This window comes from Pieris rapae, chromosome 5 (assembly GCF_905147795.1).
Source record: "Pieris rapae chromosome 5, ilPieRapa1.1, whole genome shotgun sequence".
NCBI lineage: Eukaryota > Metazoa > Arthropoda > Insecta > Lepidoptera > Pieridae > Pieris > Pieris rapae.
Genome location: NC_059513.1, coordinates 2,554,352 through 2,575,950, shown reverse-complemented (window position 1 = coordinate 2,575,950; position 21,599 = coordinate 2,554,352). Strand labels below are relative to the sequence as shown.

The 21,599-nt window shown below is 32.1% G+C and overlaps 1 protein-coding gene across 1 annotated transcript in view; it reads right to left on the bottom strand.

The window, feature by feature from the left end:
* Nucleotides 1-21,599, bottom strand: part of LOC110996364 (protein CBFA2T3) — a 45,378-nt gene that overhangs the window by 5,817 nt on the left and 17,962 nt on the right. Inside the window, exons 2-6 of the mRNA XM_022264000.2 lie at nucleotides 16,729-16,798; nucleotides 8,417-8,512; nucleotides 8,038-8,204; nucleotides 7,099-7,245; nucleotides 6,615-6,733 (exon numbers count right to left, since the gene is read on the bottom strand). Of these exons, the coding sequence (XP_022119692.2) occupies nucleotides 6,615-6,733; nucleotides 7,099-7,245; nucleotides 8,038-8,204; nucleotides 8,417-8,512; nucleotides 16,729-16,798 (599 nt within the window). The remainder of the gene's footprint in view (nucleotides 1-6,614; nucleotides 6,734-7,098; nucleotides 7,246-8,037; nucleotides 8,205-8,416; nucleotides 8,513-16,728; nucleotides 16,799-21,599) is intronic.

Here is a 21,599-nt window from a genome sequence, read left to right as displayed (position 1 = left end):
CGGCAAGAAGAACTCCGCCATAAAGTTGTGGTAGTAGTGGCATAATACCCTTAGTATTTATTGTTTATAATTTCTAGGGTTGTCTGGAAGAGATCGCTTATTAGTTATATTACTATTACTACAATTAAGGAGGCAGCTATATAGCCGTTGCCTCCTTAATATATTCAAAGCTGCCAGTAACTTAGAAACCTTGCCTAAAGGGACTCCTTTTAATAATTATATATACATTGTGTTATATTATTGTTACTACTAAAGAAAATTCGCCGCTTCCATCTACGTTTTGTAGTGGACACTAACGGCTGGCCGATACCCAATAGGCGCGTTGTCGCGATGCAATCGAGAACACATAATGTACGAGCGCGGTTTTTGGCTCAATTAATTATTCGACTAATGGCGGTTTTGGCTCTGATTTTGTTTACTAATATTTTAATCTCGTAATTAGCGGTTTGGCAAAAATACAGGAGCCATATTGCTATGTTGCTTCATTTGGATAAAATACGACGCTGTGTAAATAGTGAAATAAGTACTTAAATTATAATTACCTTTTTTAAATGGAAAACATGAACGGGGTTTTAAATTGCATTACTAACGACATTTAATTAATGAAAAATGTGTTGCTTTGACCTTTTCTTATGGAGAATATTATTCAAGGATTTTGTTACGTTATTTCTACAGCTACAAAATCATCAGAAACTGTTCTCGCATTTAATTTTTTTTTGGAATATGAGCTGTAATAATAAATCAAAACTGTTGTTGTACTCCCCAATAAAAAGGTCACCGTCAAAAATATATACGCAAAATAAACAAATTTATAGGTTTATTTCGTGACAAGATTCATGACAATCTTCAATCGAATGTATATTACCTTTTTATCATTACAGACATTAATAAAATAGTCATTATTTAAACGAATAGCAATCACCTATAATCAAAGTTTGCTTAATTGCTCTATAAAGCTAAAATTGTGTAGCTGACTTATGATCGACAGTTGTTATTGTAATTATATTGGTAATTGCTTTTGTTACTACGCCTTCATAGAAAATAACTTGGTTTAATAATATAGTATGGCCATGCGTCATACTCGTGAACGGGTGCTACTTGAGGTGACTGGTCGTACTTGAATTCGTGTATGTTTTCAGAGGCACTTGGGGCATACGTAGTATGAATATCTGACGCGCTCGAGAATGCCCAAGTAACTTTTTTAAATTTTTGAAAAACCGTACACGCCAAACCCACCGCTAAAATGGTTTTTACCATACGAACTTTTCTTTTCGAAATTATTTTATCTTTCGATTTTGATAGGTCTCGACGGCGCCGTTGAATTACGCTATTCAGCTACCTCGCCTCCCTAACTATTACAAACGTTGTATAAACGAAAAAAAACATGGCGATTAAATTTCAGTTCTTCTTTTCCGTTCTACGCCCTTGATTTGAGAACTGGCAGTAAAGCTTTTCTTGACGTTCATAAGTGTACCATTTAGTAACATTTAATGTATATGAAATGATTGAGCGAGGTATAATGGTTTGAAGAAGTGAATTTTGTTTGAAATAGATTTAGCTATATACATACTATACATATTTCAAAACTCTTAGCCCTGTAATTTTTAAAGTCTAGCTTATTATATATAGCATATTCTAAGTAAATACTGTGAATCTATGTACATTTGTGAACAAACATCACAAGGAATGATGTATTAATTTTCTCCATATCTACTTAAAGATATATTATTTAAATTAGCAATAGTTAAAATATAATAAAACTAGTAACGTTAAGCGAATCATTAAAAACAAAGTTTTATAACTAGTACAGTTTGCTGACAAATCAAAACTCTAATGTGCCGCCTGGGTCCCTAATGGTTTGACGATTACGAACTTTACGTTAGCTTTACACGTTGCTTTAATACGTATACGACATGATAATTAATATTTTGAATGTACGCTTAATTAATTAATTAATTTTTTATTGATGCAGTATTTTTTTCTTTGCATCTAATTCAATTACCTATACCACTCTATCAGTCTCAGACTAAGACGCCTATATAGTCTGTCTCACTCTACGCGTACCGGCTGTACCGGCCGCGCTTACGCTATCTCACCGAACTCGTCAGAGAGATGTGAATCGCAGTATGCGTTCTGTCCCACTCTAACGCACCTGCGCTAGGTCACCAATCACGCTAGACCGATGTGAGACGCAGTATGCGTTCTGTCCCGCTCAATAAAATCTATTTTACGAACTCTATTGGAAAGTATGCACAATAAGTTTGATTTGTGAGGTTTTATTATGTAAAGCCGTTCTTAAAATAAAAACCGTGCCATATTGCAGAAGGAATTTCTTCAATGGCAACATCTTTGAGATATTAGATGTCATTATTGAGTGTCATTGTCGTCACGTGTTTAAGTGTGGCGTAGAGCCGTTTGTGTGGATTCTTGGTTATTGTGAGTTATCTTATATCTTTATACGAGCAATTCTTTTATACTATATAACATTTTGGCAGGCATATATATCAAATTGGAATTTCGGAATCGGCTCCAACGATTTTCATGAAATTTATTATACGGGGGTTTCTGTGGCGATAAATCGATCTAGCTAGGAATCATTTCTAGAAAATGTCATTTTATTCGTGTTTTATCAACTTAAACATAGAATTGCTTGTTTAAAGATGTCAGTCAAATAAAAACTTAAATATGAATATTATTATCGTTATTCGATAATTATATTCATATTTCATCATTTTATTAGTATGTAAATATAATTTCCAAAAAACACAACTTATAAGAAAAAATCCCGAGCAAGGCTCGGTCATCCAGGTACTGTCTTGTAATGCCAAACACTAATAACCACCAGATAAGAAAAATTAATTACATTAAATTTATCAATAAACAAAGTGTTAATGAATAGACTCTGAATAATGTGTCAAATGTCATGCCAATTTGCATGTGTATATATATATATATGTATACTTAGTGTTGCTATAATCACAGTTAATTTAGTGCCGCCAATGCCCAATGGCCATCCATACAGATTGTAGGTGCGTATGCGCGGTGGGTAGACTTTTTTGGGCTTTTTTTTCCCCTTTTGGCTCTAACACTGTTTGTGCATTAGCCAGCGTCAAGTATGGGACTTTTTGGGCTTATGATTATTTTATCGCATTGTTGGCCTCCAACGTGCGACTCTCATCTCTGGAGTGGTAGGTTCGATTCCCGACAGTGTGTGTCCATTTTGTAACAATGGACTTACTGTCTGTGTGTGCATAACACTCGCGCGTACGGTGTAGGAAACCATTGTGAGGAAACAGGCATGCCATAGACCTAAAGGGTCGACTTTGTGTATCGGGCACAGAAGGTTGGTAAATATATAGATTATTTTACGTAGATAACATAAAAAGCAAAACAATAGAAAAGAGAGTCGAATAATCTCTTGCCAGTTCTTCTTGCCCGCTCCCCGCTCTTGATTTGCGAACTGGTAAATGTAAATTTAGAAGCAATTTAACATCTTTTATGTAGACGTTCATAAGTGTACTGGTTTACCTATATGAATAAATTTGAGGTTGAGTATACTAAGAAACCATCAACCACAGAGAATTAGACCTGCTGCACTCATAACATCCAATAAATAAATATAGCAACACCCTAGAATATTTCACGCCGCATTAATATGCGGATAGCTAAGTACATTTTGGCAGGCGTTAATCATTAGAGGGTAAGTGTAGTGGAGTTTTAGCAAGCTGTTCTAACAATTTAAGAGGCCATTATTTAGTACGGGTGCACCTAACGAATACTGTTGTTTGCCAAACTGGCGCATAACTATCGACTATTACTGGATAGTGCAGCTAAAATAAATGATTTTAGGTACGAAATTTGCAATGTATTAATTAAATGCAAATAAATAGGCTGATAAATAATTAATTATATTAAAGTTTTATTTATAAATATATATATAGATAAGTTTGACAACAATTAATTATAGTTTTCATTTTAACTTGAGTTAAGTGTTCATGTTGTTATTACATGAATTAAACAAAATTAATATGACATTTGCGTGCCTATTTTTATATAGGTTGATTGTGCGGATTATCACAATTGATCGATCTAAATGTACCACTTTCTTGCAAATAAATGATTTATTATTATTACTATTGTCCTTATTAGGTCTGAGCCGACTTTTGTATCTGTTTCTTGGTTATTTGTCAATCTTATAGTAGGTGTGCTAGTAGATGAACAACCTCCTGACACACGCCGTCGTATTTTTAGTTATAAGGCACGGCATGACATGTTTTCCTACACCTTACGAGCGAGTGTTAAATGCGCACATAGACAGAAAATCTATTAGTGCACAGCCGGGGATCGAACTTACGACCTCAGGGATGAGAGTCGCACGCTAAAGTCATATTTCTCTGACATAATTATTTATATAATATACATTAGTCTAAAATTTAAACATTAAAATATAAACCTAGCATTATAATGTCAAAAATATATTGGATTTTGGTATACTAAGGTAAGTTTCAGAATCTCATTTACGTATTTTAACGTAATAGATACACCATCACTCAAGTCCATACAAAAATTAAAATATAATTCCTAAAAATAACCTGTTAATCTGCATAAAATACTCTAAGAAAGAGCACACCTTCATGCTATTGGCATGTTATTAAGGCTTTAAACAGTTCAATCAGATCCGACAATTGCGTACAATGGGCGATGTCATGCCGGCACACCGCAAAAACCCGCGCCACAGTGCGAATGACAGCTTACGTAAAGCGTTTACCCATCGAATGAGAAGCGATTTTGTCTTGTACTAAACTCTAATATCTCATTCCCTACAATTTTGACATTTCACAAGTGTTGCCACTAAAAATGTACTCCATCGATAAAGGGACAAACTGGGTGCAATTAAAAATAAAAGGCGTACAGGTGTTATGTTTTACCAACAAAAAAGTTAATCTAAATATTTATTTACTTAAGTGGCCTAATGCTTAATTAACTTTAATTAATTTATTTTATTATGTATCTGGCATCTCTACTACATAGTTACAGTTTTAGTAAAATAATAAATCATTTTCTTTTAAATAAAATGTTATATTTACATGTGCGCTTATGACTGTTTGTTATAAAAAGGCTCGTACTTATCACTCGCCGTAAAACCACCTTTACTGTGTACTTGATAAATTGGATACATTCACTGACAAATAAAATGCGTATTTCAGTTTTAAAAATTGAATGGAAAATAACTCCTGTCGAAATGCAAGGACTTGGAATAAAATTTTATTCATAGACTTATTCTTTATACTGGATAGTTATACTAGAAAGGTATACTTAGGCATAGAACTTATGTTCTAAAATAAAATATAGCTTTAAGTGGCTTGTAAGCATAATCCCAAGTGTCGAGTGGTGTGGGGCACAAATGACCTGTCGCTAACACTCACCTGCCGACCGATGCGCACTCGATACACGCTCGATTCGACTTTTAATCGATTCTCACCACAGCGGTCTACCCATCGATTAATCGTTGACGATGGAACTCATTAATCCGATTATGATTGGAGTTATGGTATAGGAAATATTTATGGTTTAGAACAGTGTTTCCCTACCTTTTTCGTGCCGTGGAACACCTCGGCCATTCTAAAATTCTTTTGCCCCCCTTCTATATCACGTGTATAATTTTGAATATTAAATTATAGGTTTTAGGATGAAATGAAGAGGAAATTGTTAACGAAACACAGTAAGAAAATTTTGAAAACATAATTAAAAAACCGTAATTAAAAAAATTATGAAAAAACGTGTATGTACAGTAGGCGTTAAAAGTGGCGTAACAAGACAAAAATCTTAATCTCGTGATGATGTGCGTGCAACAATTACAAGTGGGGCGTGGGGCCCATATTGGTAAACCTTCATTTAGAATTAAGATATTTATTGTTTGTACACCCAACGCTTTAGCCGGTTATACTGAGTTAAAACAATAATTATGCCAAATTGTAACACCCTATTTTTGATACAAATTCACTCACGTACAACATGCATGTTATTAACATATCCTTATTACACACAAATTTCTGTGTTTGCAATATATTTATACATTGTGAAAGGTAATCTTTATTCTGATTTAAAAAAAAAAAGAAATATGTGCAATTCACACATGGTAGAAGTGAAACCTTCAAAAACATTTTTTTTATTATTAATCATATATAAATTAATCATTTTCCATTATCTAAATGTGTGTGTTCTTTTAAAACAGTATATTTTAATGATAAATTTTAATTTATAAGTTTAATATAAATTTTTAATTTGGGAAAAACTAAAACATCGAAAGTTTGAAATTCGATCAAATGAAAAAGCGGCAGTAAAGAGAGGCTGTATAATGCCTGCTATCTCATTTTCTCCCACGTTAAATCATATGATGAATTGATGTTTCTGTCTCTCTTTACCGCTGCATCCGGTTTGAAATCACGACGATTCGAAAGAAGTTTATCTATCTCATTTTCTCCCACGTTAAATCATATGAATTAATGTTTCTGTCTCTTTTTACTGTCGCTTTTTCGTTGCATCCGGTTTGAAATCACAACGAATCTAAAGAAGTTTCACTTCAAAAATATTATAATTATTTGAGTACTTACGGGTCACTAGCGCGCCGCTTCGCCCCCGGTTCAGCGGAGCCCTGTTGCGCGAAGATGTCCCCTTCACCAGCCGCCTCCAGAATTAGATGCTCATGTGATCTTATATATTGCAGTGGTGTCTAAAAAATTATTATTTTTAAATCTTACGAACGAAAAAGGAAATTGTTCCCCAATAATTATCGACGAGGTTTGTTGAATTTAAATTTAAAGTTTAACATACAATTAATGGTTCATGTCGATTTTTTTTTCAAATTTGGTATTACGTAAAATTTTTATACCACACACCATTATAAATTCATCGGCTAAAAGCCATAGGAAAAATGTTAATGTAAATCGAAACTACGACCCACGCCCGCTAAAGCCACCAGGGCAACACTGCTCTCACACTCTTGATACCACTTGTATATCAGACAGCCTTCTATAAAACTTTAAGTAAATTGGCCTACGTACTAAAACAGTACTAATGTTATTATATTAAATGTACCTGCTTCATTCTTCTAGCTTTCGCGTGTAAATCTCTTTGCGCTAATGGCAATAAAGCCCTCAGAAAACCGGGTACAGAAGCTCGAAGAGGATAATTGGTGCACTCTTGCACACCTGCTTGAAACTCTTCAATGTTCATCACTCCAGCCTATATAACAAATATTACATGTTAGGAAAACAAAAAGATGGAATGTTTGTGGTAGTTATTGAAAATTTAAGTATTCAATTCAAATTCAAAAATCATTTATTCATGTAGGTAGCGTAATGTACACTTATGAACGTCAATAAAGAACTATACATTGAATGCTTCTAGTTTTCATTTACTGCCAGTTCTCAAATCAAGGACGTAGAACGGAAGAGAAGATCTCTTCGGAACCTTGCCTAAAGGGACAACTTTTAATAATATATTTTAAGGTTAGTTTATGGGTCTTTTTTACATTTAAATTAAACATTTGTTGAGCGAAACGGGGCGGAAGCACAAAAATGTCACAGTGACAATTGGAATTATTAATTTTGAAGTAGCCAGGTTTAACCAGTTGTGCTCAAAATTCGAAATCATTTATTCATGTTGGTAACATAATGTACACTTATGAACGTCAAAAAAAGAAATTTAAGAAATTTGCTAGTTGGTATTCGCAATCTTTGATTTTGTTATATTTACAAAAAAGACCCGCATTACCAATTGTTAATATAATTTTCTATATCACTTTGACCTTAGAGTTTTCTTAACTCCCTGTAAAGTTTCGAATTACTATCCGGAACCCTACATTTCTTCTTTTCTTCTACTTACTTTCTAAGTAGAATTTGGATTTAAGCTCAAAAAAGTTTATCATTTCAGACTCAGAATTTGACTATCCTATCGAAAAGAAAGAAAGGTAGTAATTTATTGCTGAATAGGCACTTTAAATCTTGTGTGAATATTTACTATATAAGTACTTACAACGAGATTAAATATCAACTGCCGCACTCTCTCTCCGGTATCGGCGCTGACGTCATTGGCAAATTGGTGTAGGGCAGATAGAAATTTGCGTAGGCGTTGCAGCGCCGGGGCGGATTTTGATCCTTCAGGGAGTGGTGGTGAAAGCGACTCGGTGGATGAGAGTGCAGCTAGAAAAACCATACATAATATAACATTAAATTTGGATTTCAATGCCTTGAATTGTGGCGAAATTAAGCGATACACTTAAATTTTTAAAGATCTGTCAAGAAAACTCTAATTTAAGCTTTTTTTTTAAATTCCACACTGAAATTGCTATAGTTTTTTTCTTTATATAGAATACCTTTTAGTGAAAGTAGGTATATTTGAAGGTATAACTAACCAGCTGTGCCGTTGACCTGTGGACTAGGAGGTCCAGGAGTGGGAGACGATCTGGTCTCCTCCTGGTCTGGAGATCGATCCTTGCCGGACGCTGTAGCTGAAAGGAAAGTTCATAATTAATTGACAAAAAAGACGAGAACAATTGTAAAATCCTACTTTTATGTTAGGCTTAGGATTTTTGTGACGTATCTCAAACTTTTTTTAATTATGAATAAAAATTGTAAATGCATTTTCTCTAGACTATTACAATAAACCCTGTCTGTATATGATTTAATAAATCGTATATATTCCTTAAGTAGTAAGCATCCTTGTTAGCATTGAGCAGGCGTATAAGCTTAGAACACACAATGTGACGCGGCATGCCGACGCATAACCAAACATTATTTAAGGTCGAAGCCTAGATTGATACTAATGCTTTAAGATTTCATTAACAATACAATCTAAATATTTATAAACTGTTCTATTATCGGTTCTCTTTTTAAATAAGTACAAAAAAAAGCTTATCATTTTTCGAAATCTTTTGTTTTTTGGAATCTTAATGGTTTACAGATTACGCGTATTTTAAGCGAAATAGGTTATCTATAGTAGTGACTCGGTCATTTCTTGGTTGCCACTTATTTAATATAGGTGGTTTTAACTATAGTTGTCTAATTAAATAGAATAGTATTCAAAGAGCTTTTTTGTACCAACAAAATTACATTTTCAGATGAAATTAATGTAATGATTACTTAACATGAATTACATACAATGCAGTTAATATTATGCATTCGATTATTTAATTATTTTTATCTTCCGACCAATTTATAATAAAGTCCACAGTTAGATACACACAACAAATATCCATTCATTTAAACATTTAATGAAATCCAGTAAAAAAGGTAACATTCAAATTTCACCTAAGCCAGTTAATACCATTAATAATCCCTTTGAATGTCTGAAAGCAATTTAGGATCAATCACAAACAAGTTATAACTGAACCAAATTTCAGTTTCTGATGGAAAAAGCCGAGTAGCCTGCTGATGACAGAATAAATAAAAGTTTAGTAGAGCTAGTGGTGTGCCAAGTGCGGCGCGCGTGCGGCCGACATGCCCTCTGCCACTAGGGGTGTGGGATAGGGTAAAATATCGATATGAACTTTAAGGTGCTCGAGCAAGATGGTGGTTTTAAATGACTGTTTACATATAACGAAAAATGTAAAATTGCTTAACATTATTCAACCGGTTTCTCCCAATTTTTTTTTTATCATTAAAGTGAACTATATTGTCTTAAGAGTCACAGCGTCCGAGTTTGTTTGCTTTAGAGGTGCGCAACTAAGAATGAAGAAATAGATAATAAATTAATTAGTAATTATATTCTATTATTAAAGCTTTATATTTTTACATAAATCTTTGCTTCTATAGAATGCAACGTTAAAAGAAGCAAGAATATCTCTGGCATTGTGATTCCTAAAATTATAAATATATTTTTAATATTTATATTTTTTTCTTGTACTAAGTTTGCTCTTGTAAAAAGGAGATTAATTTAAAATATTTATCCGTTAAATTCAGTACAGATAGCTGGAATACTGATAATTAAAGGTCGGATTAAAAGTCGATAAGATCAAAGCACATCACTACTCGTTATCGAGTTGGCTGCGCGTGGCAGACACCTCGGGCAGCTTTCATCCCGCAATTACTACGAAAATATTTTGTAATGATAACAGGAACTCTGGTTATATTCTCCTAAATCATATGTTATGGCATACCTTTGACGGTATATAACCGTATCATCTTGTCTTTTTTATAATATAATATATAACGTAATAAGTAAGTAAACCATACATCTAAATGCCAAGACTAACTTTCAATTTGAGTCTTTACGATTTCTGGGTCATCGGGTGATTTAAATAATAGAAGATTTTTGCCTTACTTTATATTCGCCACTCGCCTATAACAATAGAATATTAGCGAAATAATAGAATGTTAATTGCTATACAATTTAACAGTCGTAGAAAGTACCTACATCTCTGTAATAATTCTCTCGAGGTGTAACTCCCATGACTTAGGAAATCGTCATGCTTATAAGTGATCCAAGTGTACAGCCAGGGTACGTACATAGGGAATCATCTTACTTATAAAACTAAGACAGCCTGAGTGAGCAGAATGTACAGCATTGACTCGTACAGTACAATTAATACTACACTAAATATTTTTTTGTATAAATTTGTATGAACCTAGTCTAGCCTACTGAAAAAAGATATGAAAAGTGCTTTTTTGGACGAAATATGACCTTTCACACTACTATGACATTCGTACAATGAGGTACCCCAAGATACTAAACGAACTTGTCTATATCATAAACTATGGGCCGGTATAATCTATGGGTTATTCGGCCGCTATAAGTCATGTAAGAGGGCACTCTACATTGAGAGCTCACTCATCATTCTGTCAAAACAATGCTTAACTGTTGACGACATTTTGATTTTGCATCGTATGTCGCATAAAAATATAAAAGCGATATATTTTTATTGAAATAAAGTAAAATTATATTAATATTCAATCGAAATATAGTATTTTAAAGGTATTACTTATATACCTTATAAATCTCCTGTCACGTGATGTTTGTCAGGGATTGACTCCTAAACTACTGAACCGATTTTAAATTAAATTAGCACACCGTGAGCAATCTGGTCCTTAAGAGATAGGATAGCTTAGATCTTTAATTATAGTCGCAATTTTATTTTATTGCAAATATTTGATACAATTCTAACAGAGGGCGCTGTGTTAAAAGTACCAACGTTTCGCATAAGTTCTCCTACCGTTTCCCTTGAATAGTTTACTACTATGTAATATAACAAAAACCTTAGCCACATCAACGCTTGGCCGAGTCTGCTAGTTAATTTATATAATCAAGAATACAAGTCTTTTAGATATACATTTTTTACAAATGGTAAGGTATATTTTAAAATTCTGTGGCAGAATTTTTCCAGTTGCGATCTGTTGTCGAGAAACATGTCACATACCGGGATACCCTCACACCAGTCTCGAGCTTCACATCGCACCTGGCTCTTTCAAAAGGAGCACAGTCAATAACTAATGAACCACTTTTTTCTTTTTTTTTTGGGATTATTTGAGAATTTGAGAATATTTGGGTTATTTCGTCACCCTCGCACGTGGGACTTATTATCAGCGTTTTAATCTGTGTAAAGTGTCTTAAAGCTAGATATATAGTTATGAAAGCATTCTAAACCAAATAAAATAAATAAATCAGTGGCGCTACAACCTCTTTTAGGACTTGGCCTCAGATTTCTGAATCTGTTTCATGATCATTTTTAAATCTAATAGGCAATTAGGTGATCAGCCTCCAGTGGCTGACACACGTGGTCGACTTTTTAGGTCTAATACATGTCGGTTTTCTCACGATGTTTTCTTTCACCGTTCGAGCAAATGTTAAATGCGTACATACAAAGAAAATCCCATTGGTGCTCAGCCGAGGATCGAATTTACGACCTCAGGTATGAGAATTGCACGCTGAAGCCACTAGGCCAACACTGCTCATTTCTTTCATTCTAAACCAAAAGCAATTAAAATTGTTTCAACCTGCTATCCCATATTACATAATGTATGTTACCAAAAGTACTTTTCCTTGTAAAGAATGTGTTTTTAATGCTCATATACATTTACACTATCGATATCGTTGTCTTCATAAAAAATAACAGGAAATTGAAGGGTAAACAATAAAATATGCAAAGTTAAATTGTAGGACACGAGGCATAAGTACAATAATTTGTATCGCCGACGTGTTTAACTATTCATACTAAATGCTCACTACTTATACGAACTGTCGATTACGGTTTATGAAAAATATCGCTAGGACTTCGTTTAATATTTATGCCAAAGCGGTCATTAAATATACCACATAGATTTACTTTTATTTTTTAATAATATCTGGAGTGTCTCTGGAATCAAGTAAAATATTCTAAAGTCTTTCATTGTGAACTAAAACATTAAATATATGTTTGGGGTCCATTGTTCGTTTATAAGTCATTAATACCTTTTGGTTTCCAAACATTAATTAATATGAAATATATTCAATATTGTGACATATTATAACAATATTAATGATAGCGTAGACCCTTTGTATGTGAACTGTAGCTGTAGATCGTGGTTGTAAATACGTAGAATGAGAACGTCACAGCGCTACGTAATAACGTAGCGGCCCGTAGAACTTCATCAGCGTAGCAAATAAACGTTAAATTCTGTAGCATATATATTAATAATAAATATAATCAGCTGTGTATTGGTAGACTTTAATTAAATTACTTAAGCTATTTAGTAATTTAAGTATAGTTAGTATTGGTTAAGAAATTTGCACATTTAGGTTCTATTTCACAATGTCCGGTAAAGTTCCAAATAAGCAATTTATTACTTATTGGTAGGATAAACAGTATATTTGCGTTTCGCGACTGTCAGATAGCGCTATTTGTCACGAAACGCGAAGTATCTTATTCGGAACTTATATCGTTCGAATAATTTATGTGTTGCATAGCCATTTGGTACTTTATCCATACATTGTGAAACAGGCCCTTATTATAACAATTATTATTATTAGTAATTACGAGAAGTATTACCATTTAATATATACCATATAACTGATACATGACGTCAAAAATAAGTTCAGTAATATGTTGTTTATAAGGAATCAATCATTCCAGGCTGGTGAATCTTTTATAACCTAAGTCAGTAGGCTCAAATAAATCCCCCAGACAGTGTTCCCGGCACGGCCGTGTGCGAAGGCCTTTAGAACAGGCGCGCTTTCCCACGCTGGATAATTCATGGTGTTTGCTCTTCGAAACCCCTCATCGATTATCAACGAGCTATGATTGTACCTTTCACTTGTCATGTGTCATTATAAGAATTGTAATTATCGGAATAGTTTATTTACACAGATTATACATTTCAAGAAAACACTTTTTTAACGGATTAAAGTTATGTATTATTGTAAACTTATAAATTTTCTTATGTTACTTATGTTTAAATAATTATAAGTTTACAATAACACATAACTTCAATCCGTTAAAAAATTGTTTTCTTTAAATGTGTAAAAGTTATATTAATAAAAGACAATACTAATAGTTCAGTTAGAAAGATAGTCCTATGCTGTGCTAGAAAAGGAATTTATTTAATTTATTAATACGTTACATTACAATATAAAGGCAAGGCCAGAAGAAGGGTATTACTTTTACCTATTTTAACTTTAATATAACAAACTAAAGCACAAAATATTTATGTTTGTGCATTAGTTTGTTACTACTACATAATTGTATATGTTGTATGACTTAGATTTTTTAAATCATATGGCCCATATGGCCCTTTGAGAATCTCCGGATAGAGAGAGTCGAACTTTTAATAATTGGTACAATTTTCTTGAAGGATAAGAAATTATTCTAGCAGCTGGTTCCACATATTGGTATTTTGTGTAGTTTATTATAATACATATTGGACGGGTACTTCTACATCTTAAGTTCACATTTTATGTTATTTAAGCATATTTGCAACCGTAGAATACTTGGATTAGTGCCTCTTATATAGTACCTATGACCTGAGCTGATTTTATCGCTCACCCGATCAAAAGTACACTCTCACAGGCACAATTTCTTTATTTATTTTAATTTTTGTATTTATATATATTTATTAATATTTATTTTTATTTATAATTATTACGAATATAAGAATATACTCAATACTCTCGATTTACGAATAATATAATATCAGAAATATTTATCCTAAATGTTACATAAACTAGAAATAATTCTCAGTATTTACTCGTTTAAGTAAACTACATTGTATCTTAAGTGCGCGGTCAAAGAGCAACATTTAATAAATTATAATCTGTGTGTGACAGGCGGGTACAATAATTTATTTACGGTACATTTTTGCGCGTCTGTTTCAGATGTGTACAGTACAAAATCATTTACTTTGTCATAACCAAATGTTTATTTAAATGGAAGTATATATAGTCTGACCTTAACAACTATAAAAATATTAGATTTTAGAAAAGGATTCTTGAAATTAATTTCAGGTGTTTTCGAGTATACTTGTACGTACGTATAATACTTGATGGAAGATAAATAGTTCACGCCTGCGTAAAACATATAGTCGACGTATACAGGTAGAACTAACAGATTGAAGAGAACTGATTATTAATTTAGTTATTTTAAACATCTAAGATACCATTCAAGTTTCCACTCCATTTCCATTACGTAAGAAGATTTACAGCAATTTATCCCCTTGCACCCTTCCCTTGTCAGCAAAAGTATGGAAAGCTCTCAAAAATAATAGTACATAAACGTATTAATTCTTTGTCGGAATCCTCGAAATGCATTTCATTTTCAAGCATAGATAATGTGTGGGTAATATGTGTAAAAAAGTAAATAATAACTGTTTACGTAATCATCAAATAAGAAAATCAACGCCCCCCTCCCCCCTATGATGCTTACGTAATCGTACTTTAACAGCCCCTAATAAAACTTTTTTTTTAATTTTTATTGTTGGGTGATCAATTTACAGACCCCTGGGGCAAGTTGTAAAAGTAACGTGGGGAGTGTGGGGGCCGCTCTGTTCGGTGCAATGGACCAACAGCCTCCTCTACTGGCTATGGACGGTATGGTTACGGTTTCCATTAAGCTACTGATACCGCAACCGAGTTGCCCAATCCGGCGCAGCATCTAACCTGTTATTTACTAGATTCAGAAATCAGCTCGCTAGTGCTTAAGAGACGTTTGTGAAAATATTTTAAAACAGTGTTAATATACGGTGTAATATAGGATTTAGAAAAATAGTCCTTCTTTATAATACAAAGAAATACAAAAAAAAATACTTAAACCGAAAATGGGCCCAACTCTGTTCTAAGTTACTGTCACTACGAACTCTATGCCCTATATTTTATATTTTACTTATATTATACAACGTATATATCTTCGTTTAAAAAGAAACAGATTTATTTGCAAACAAATAAAATATAACTCGAATTTCTAAATTTAAAGGAAGAAATCGTTCTAAAAGCATGAATTATTGATCGAACAACATCGAATAAATGAAATGCTCACAATTTGAACATTTTATCAAACCCTGCTCTTTGTATAAATGGTTTATTTACACGGAAACTTTACTTAAGTGCCTAGATATGAAAATAATGTTTTAAAAAATATGATCGTTGATTTGGTTGTTAGTAGTTAAAGCAATAATGTAATATTTCAAATATTTCATTAATTAATTTCATTTAAATTTTATTTCATAGTAAAACAAAAATTTATTCGAATAAATACATTAACAGTAAGTATATTAAGGTATTCCACAATTGTATAATGCGTCTGTCCACATAATGATGATGAATTAATGAAAATAATACAAAACTAAGTAGTAAAAACTATCACAACAACAAAACCTCAACCAACTCCTCAAACAACGCTAAACAAAAAAAAAATATTTAGAAAAAAATAATATGAGTTATTAAAAAACAAATGATTCATTAAAAATATGTTCATAATTTATAAGATCGCGACTTTTCTAGATTTGTATCTCATTGTATTTCCAGTCCGTGCCTCGCACCATCGCAGTTAGATTATTATCGGGCGCAGTTGTGTCTGTTCCCACAGAGCCTAGCTACCCACCCAACAGCTAATACATTATTCTATTTAGGATATATCTAGAAATCTAGATCAGCATTGGAAATTATCATTGAGCTTTTATTTCCTCACACCAAACTTACCTACTAAAATAGAATAAGTGGATCCGTCATGGACGTACTCAACTCTAATTCTTTAGTCTATGTTTCTATAAAATTAAAAGATACAACACAATATTATGTATATAATAAAAAGAAAAACGGCGAATGGCAACAAAATATGTTTTTACATTTTTTTTTTACGATTAATAGTTAAGGAGATATAATCAAAAACGTGTTTTCACCCCTTTTTCCAAGATGGCCGCCTTGGCTGATGGCTTAAGCTTGTATTAGACCCCCTCACACGTCCCATACTTAAAATTGCGTCCTCTATTAAGAATATTCAGGCCGTGTCACATTTCAATGGACTATATGTAGTCATCGATCACGATAATTTCAGTTGTTAGTATAAAATTTATTATGTACGTAAAAACAATATTTTCTATAACGAATACCACATGCAAACACGGGATCTACAATATTAATTTTCTCAATATTGAGTATCCAATGAATACTAGGCGACTTTGTACTCCCAACCCGAGTTTTGAATAAACTTGCTTACAAAGGTAACCGTATCTTTGTAAAAATAAATATAAATATTTTACTTACATTTTCGCCTCTCAGTAGTTGTAGGCTGGTAGTCCTTATCTGGTACCTCTTCTTTTACTTTGGCTTCCATCTGAAAGAAAAATAAAATCTTCTTTGAATATATGTAAAAAAATACCTAAGTAAGCAAGAGAATATTTCTTAAGGGGGAACGCTGCTAGTATCTTTGGAACCTTGCCTAAAGGGACTCCTTTTAATAATATTTTTTAATAATTAAATTTTAAGGTTAGTTATTAGATATATTTTTAGTTTGTAATTGTATATTAATATAATTAAATATTTCTTTTTACATACACATATGTTATATTCAATAGCAAAAGAATCTTAATTTAATTATTGAAGATGGTTTCGTTGCCGGTCTTTGAGGAGTAAGCTCTTTCTTTTAATACTTGAAAGTCCTTCGGAAGATGTCTACTAGCAACCATTTATATTACTATGTAGTTTTCAAAAACATCTAGGTACTTCTTTGGTTTGTTGGTGCGGATGATATTGCACTATTTTTTTATTGAATTAAATGAAAGAAACATGAAATTTTCACATGTTTTAAATATTAATAAAATGTACTTATGTACAAGTTCAATGTAAGCTGTTTTGCGGTCTTTTTTGTGATTCGGATAATCGGCGACTATCCGAATCGCCGATTATCCGAATCTTGTACATAAGTACATTTTATTTATATTTAAAACATGTGAAAATTTCATGTTTCTTTCATTTAATTCAATAAAAAAAATAGTGCACTATCAAAACGTAGCTTTTATTCTTTCCAATGGCAATTTTTTTTTAAATCCGATTATCCGAATAGGTCCCGGTCCCCATTAATTCGGATAATTGGAGTTCTACTGTACTTCAAACACACTGTTTTGCTATATTGAGTGTCGTTATAAAACTAATATTGTCTTGTAACATCTTATCTATAGTTAAAGTTTCACGTGTCTTTGCGAATTTCAAGAAATTTATGTAATTTGTTCTACCACACATAACCTCTTTATGCGGTGTCGGTTAGTGTACACAGATGCGCGTCGCAGGTGCGCACGTGGCGTACATTTATAACTCGCGTAAACACAGCTGTTTAATACGCTTTCAATTATATACTTTTTCATTCAAATATTCCTGAATTGCAAACCTGTATAATATATGAAAATAGTTTACGAATTTATTTTGTAGCCAAGTTGTTGGGTTTAATTTAAATGTATTTAATTAGAACGATTGTACGATGCACGTACAAACATTTACTGTAGTTGTATTTGTCAATAACATAAATATAGAATAAATCTACTTTATGCGTGCCGTATGCCTATATATTTAATTGTAAGAAACCATCCGTAGTAGGCATAATTTTTAATTAGGAAAAAAAAATTATAAGTATATGAATATTACTGTCCAAGCCACAGTAATGATTTCTATTGTGTAATCCCATTTAATTATTAAATAGAAAAAGAATCAGATTGATACCATTAGTGTTTGAGACAGAATCACTTAAAAGCTGTATAGTCCTAATATTCACAATATATAATGTTGTATATATTTAATTTGAGTGTATATAAAGATGATAAAATTTACTTACCCAATATAACCTTTAAATAATTAAAATTATAATTTTATTTTTTGTAACAAGAAGCACATCGAATGTTAATATGAAGTCATAAGTATGGAGTTTCTTAATTATTCTTCATCTAGACCCGGTGACTTACGTAGGTATCACCTACATGTATTTGTGTTAAATATTATTACAATATTCTTAAAACAGATCAAACAGATCGGACCTTATATGGCTATGAAACACAAATTTCTAAAAGCATCTATAAATAAATGACAATTTATTTTGTAAACAGACAAAGATATAATTAATAATAAATTCTATTGCTGATTTTATTTTTTTCCTTAACGTGCTATTTATGTTTTCCACCGTTTATATTTTCAGTACACATTTTTCAATATCATAATTATCCGAATCGGTCCAGCAATTCTCGAGATTTACCGAGAAAAATTAACAGAATTTAATTTACATATAATTTGTTTGTTGCCAAGAATATATTAGGGGATATTTCTAAGGTATTCATTCATTTCTAGAATAATATCTACGACAAGAATCACATGAGTTATTTCAGTATGGAGTAATGTTCTTTCTCATCGAGCAGCTGCGTTGCGTCTAAAGTGACGCCAACCATTTGCCCGCAAGAGTCTACTGATATATCACACATGCTTAATATATACATATATACCTAACAATATATTATGTAAGGTAATTAAATTATCATAATTATTGGACGTCAAAGACGTGTTATGCATATGCATATTTTTGTAATTGATTTATTTATGGGTTTGTAGTCATGTATTTTACCATACACGGCCATCAGAATGATAGTAATAACGATGGTGATTTAATTCATAGTAAAACTGCTAATAAAGCTCTGTATTTTCTCTGAATTCATAACATTTTTGTATGAAAAGCTGGAGAATCAATAGAAAACTTGCAAATAGTTCAATTACGTGCAAAAGTAAAAACTCTAGCCACCTGGCGCCAACACCTGCGCTAACGAGGAAATTTGTACCCCCCATACCCCCTGAACCCCACCGCCCTGGGGTTATAGAAAATGAGATTCAATAAATCTGTACACAGCTTTTAGGAGATTGACGTGTACAAGAATGTTTAAAAAGGTTCATTTGTTTCTTTGTAATTAATGAATGCCTTTTTAGAATACAATTTTTTTCTCAGACTATAAAACATTATGACAGTTTTTAGTTGATCTTTTGCTATAGATTATATAATGATTTTAATAATAAAAGATTTTTTAAAATCATGATTGAAAAAATCTTACTAACAACTTGCCGTATTACAGCGCCCTAAAATAAATCTTACTACTACTTTCTAAACAGGAAACGTGTAAAATTTACAATTCTAAAATATATTTAAGCTTTTTAAATGTTACATTTGTAAACACTACCTCTTTCAATATAAAATAAATTCACCAATTCGCCTAATGCATATCGTCAGTGAAAAAGGGGCTGTCATGTAAGCGTTTTCATTTAACCATGTGTATAACAAAAAAAATCAAATGAATATTTAATAGTTTGAATTATGTGCTGTATTTTAAATATTATATCGTTCTTATTTATAAAAGTACAACATGCTTCAAACAGCAGAATTATCGTAAAATTTATATAACTGTTCTTTTTACTTTTAAAAATCTTTACTCGTATATATTAGCGTGATTAACTAATTTAAATGGAATTAAAGATACATGTAGGCTCATGCCTAATATGTGATGGCGACGTGTATCTCGTTTGTATATATTAGATTTATCATTTAAAAAATCTTTTAATATGAAATAAAATTATTTAACTATTATGTAGGTTAAAAATGTATCCGTACATATGTCAATAAATAAATTTATCTTTTATTTATCTTCGCCATTATTTTAAGCATTCATGAATAAAATAAATAATAAAATTTTATCAAAATGTACTTAACGCTATTTAAAAATAATATTTTACTAATATCCTCCGTGGTCAAATTACTATTTATATTGTGTGTTAACCCTATTCGAAATGGTAAACTATTATAATTTATACAGTTGCACCCACACTGAAAGAATCCGGAGTGACAAGAAGCAGGCTGTTTTGACGTGATATTGCACAGACACACTAATATTGTTTGCGTTTTCCATCGTTCTATTTGATACGTCAGCGGAAATACTTTCCATTTATTTAATGCACAAATCAATCATATAGACAGATATAGAATTACTTTTAAAGCATCGTTTTATATGATTAATACAACTTTACAGTTACAATTTAAATGAATTATCATATAAAATACTATCGGACCCTTTAGATGACACGCTATTGTGTTCACACGTCTTTAATCGAAAAATATCGAATTATAAATCTAAGCCATTGTGCTATAGCACACAAAAATTTAATCAAAGCAAATCGATCTTCACATAACGATTTTAATTACAAACACAGAAGATTTACATATAAAGATAAACTTTACCTTTTATTACACGATTTACGGACTTATTAAAAAAACAAGAGTATTGTGAAATTTATGACGGTAGTAAAGGTTTTGCAACTAATTGCAACTTTTTAATAAATTGTTATACATGTCACGAAGAAGGAAGGAAGAGCATATTTTTTGTACAGTAATTCTAGTTTCTATTCCAAGAGGAGATTTGGTTAAGTGGCGTGACTATTCACAACTAAGAGATCGTACAGTCGAACACCATCTTAGCCCCGATAGTTTATTTGAATATGAAATAAACTATTTTATTACAGATACATTTATTTATTTACATTTACATTTGAATAAATTATTGTATTTCTATAATTTCAGCCATTCCTAGGTATCGGTGTGCGCTTTTTTTGGCAAAGGCCTCCAAATCCTGCCATTCCTGTCTCCACTGCCCAGTTATTGTTTCAATAATCAGGTCTTTTACCAAATAGGTTTTCTATCCATAAACAAAGCTGTAGAGAGGTGTCTACCTCCAGTATAGGTCAAGTACGTGGTCACCCAGTTCAAATCAAAACAGTAATATGATTGAAACGTAGCAATGTAATGATGTATAAATAGGGAACGCCATATGGCCCGCACGTGCTATCTGGACCAAACTGTGCGCCTGTAGCCAAGATACAGATTTCACCGACTGTGAAACAGAAAATTCCGATTTTCATTTTTTTTAATACTAGGACAACGGGTGACCAAATTAATGTTTGTATTAAGAGTTCATCACAATTATGTATTCATTATTAAATATTAACTCCTATTATAAAAATATTTATACTAAGGGTCTTTTTCACAAGGTATGGATAAAGTAACAAATAGCTATGCAACACATAAAAATTATTCGGAAGATAAAAGTCTCGAAGAAATT